This window comes from Trachymyrmex septentrionalis, unplaced genomic scaffold, assembly GCF_001594115.1.
Source record: "Trachymyrmex septentrionalis isolate Tsep2-gDNA-1 unplaced genomic scaffold, Tsep1.0 scaffold65, whole genome shotgun sequence".
NCBI lineage: Eukaryota > Metazoa > Arthropoda > Insecta > Hymenoptera > Formicidae > Trachymyrmex > Trachymyrmex septentrionalis.
The window spans coordinates 581,150-581,349 of NW_017305832.1; the positions used below are offsets into that span (position 1 = coordinate 581,150).

General features: G+C 22.5%; 1 protein-coding gene across 2 annotated transcripts in view; it reads left to right on the forward strand.

The window, feature by feature from the left end:
• LOC108753099 (cuticle protein 16.8-like) overlaps positions 1-200 on the forward strand; it is a 24,964-nt gene extending 24,764 nt beyond the window's left edge. For both annotated transcript variants that reach the window (XR_001939599.1, XM_018494437.1), the window contains one exon: positions 6-200. Coding sequence is in view for 1 of the 2 variants with exons in the window: in XM_018494437.1 (XP_018349939.1) it covers positions 6-29 (24 nt within the window). In the remaining variant the exon portion in view is untranslated. The remainder of the gene's footprint in view (positions 1-5) is intronic.

Here is a 200-nt window from a genome sequence, read left to right on the forward strand (position 1 = left end):
TTTAGGCAAATAACACTAAACAATATTAGACCACAATACGGATGGATCTAAAAAATTATGGACAGCCTGAAAGAAACTGAAAAATATATTACTTCTATTACTATTATTCTTTACTAACAGATTCTTTGTACGATAAAATTAAAAAAATCTTTGATACATATATATATATTATATGTATATGAATAAACAAAATTAAGGAA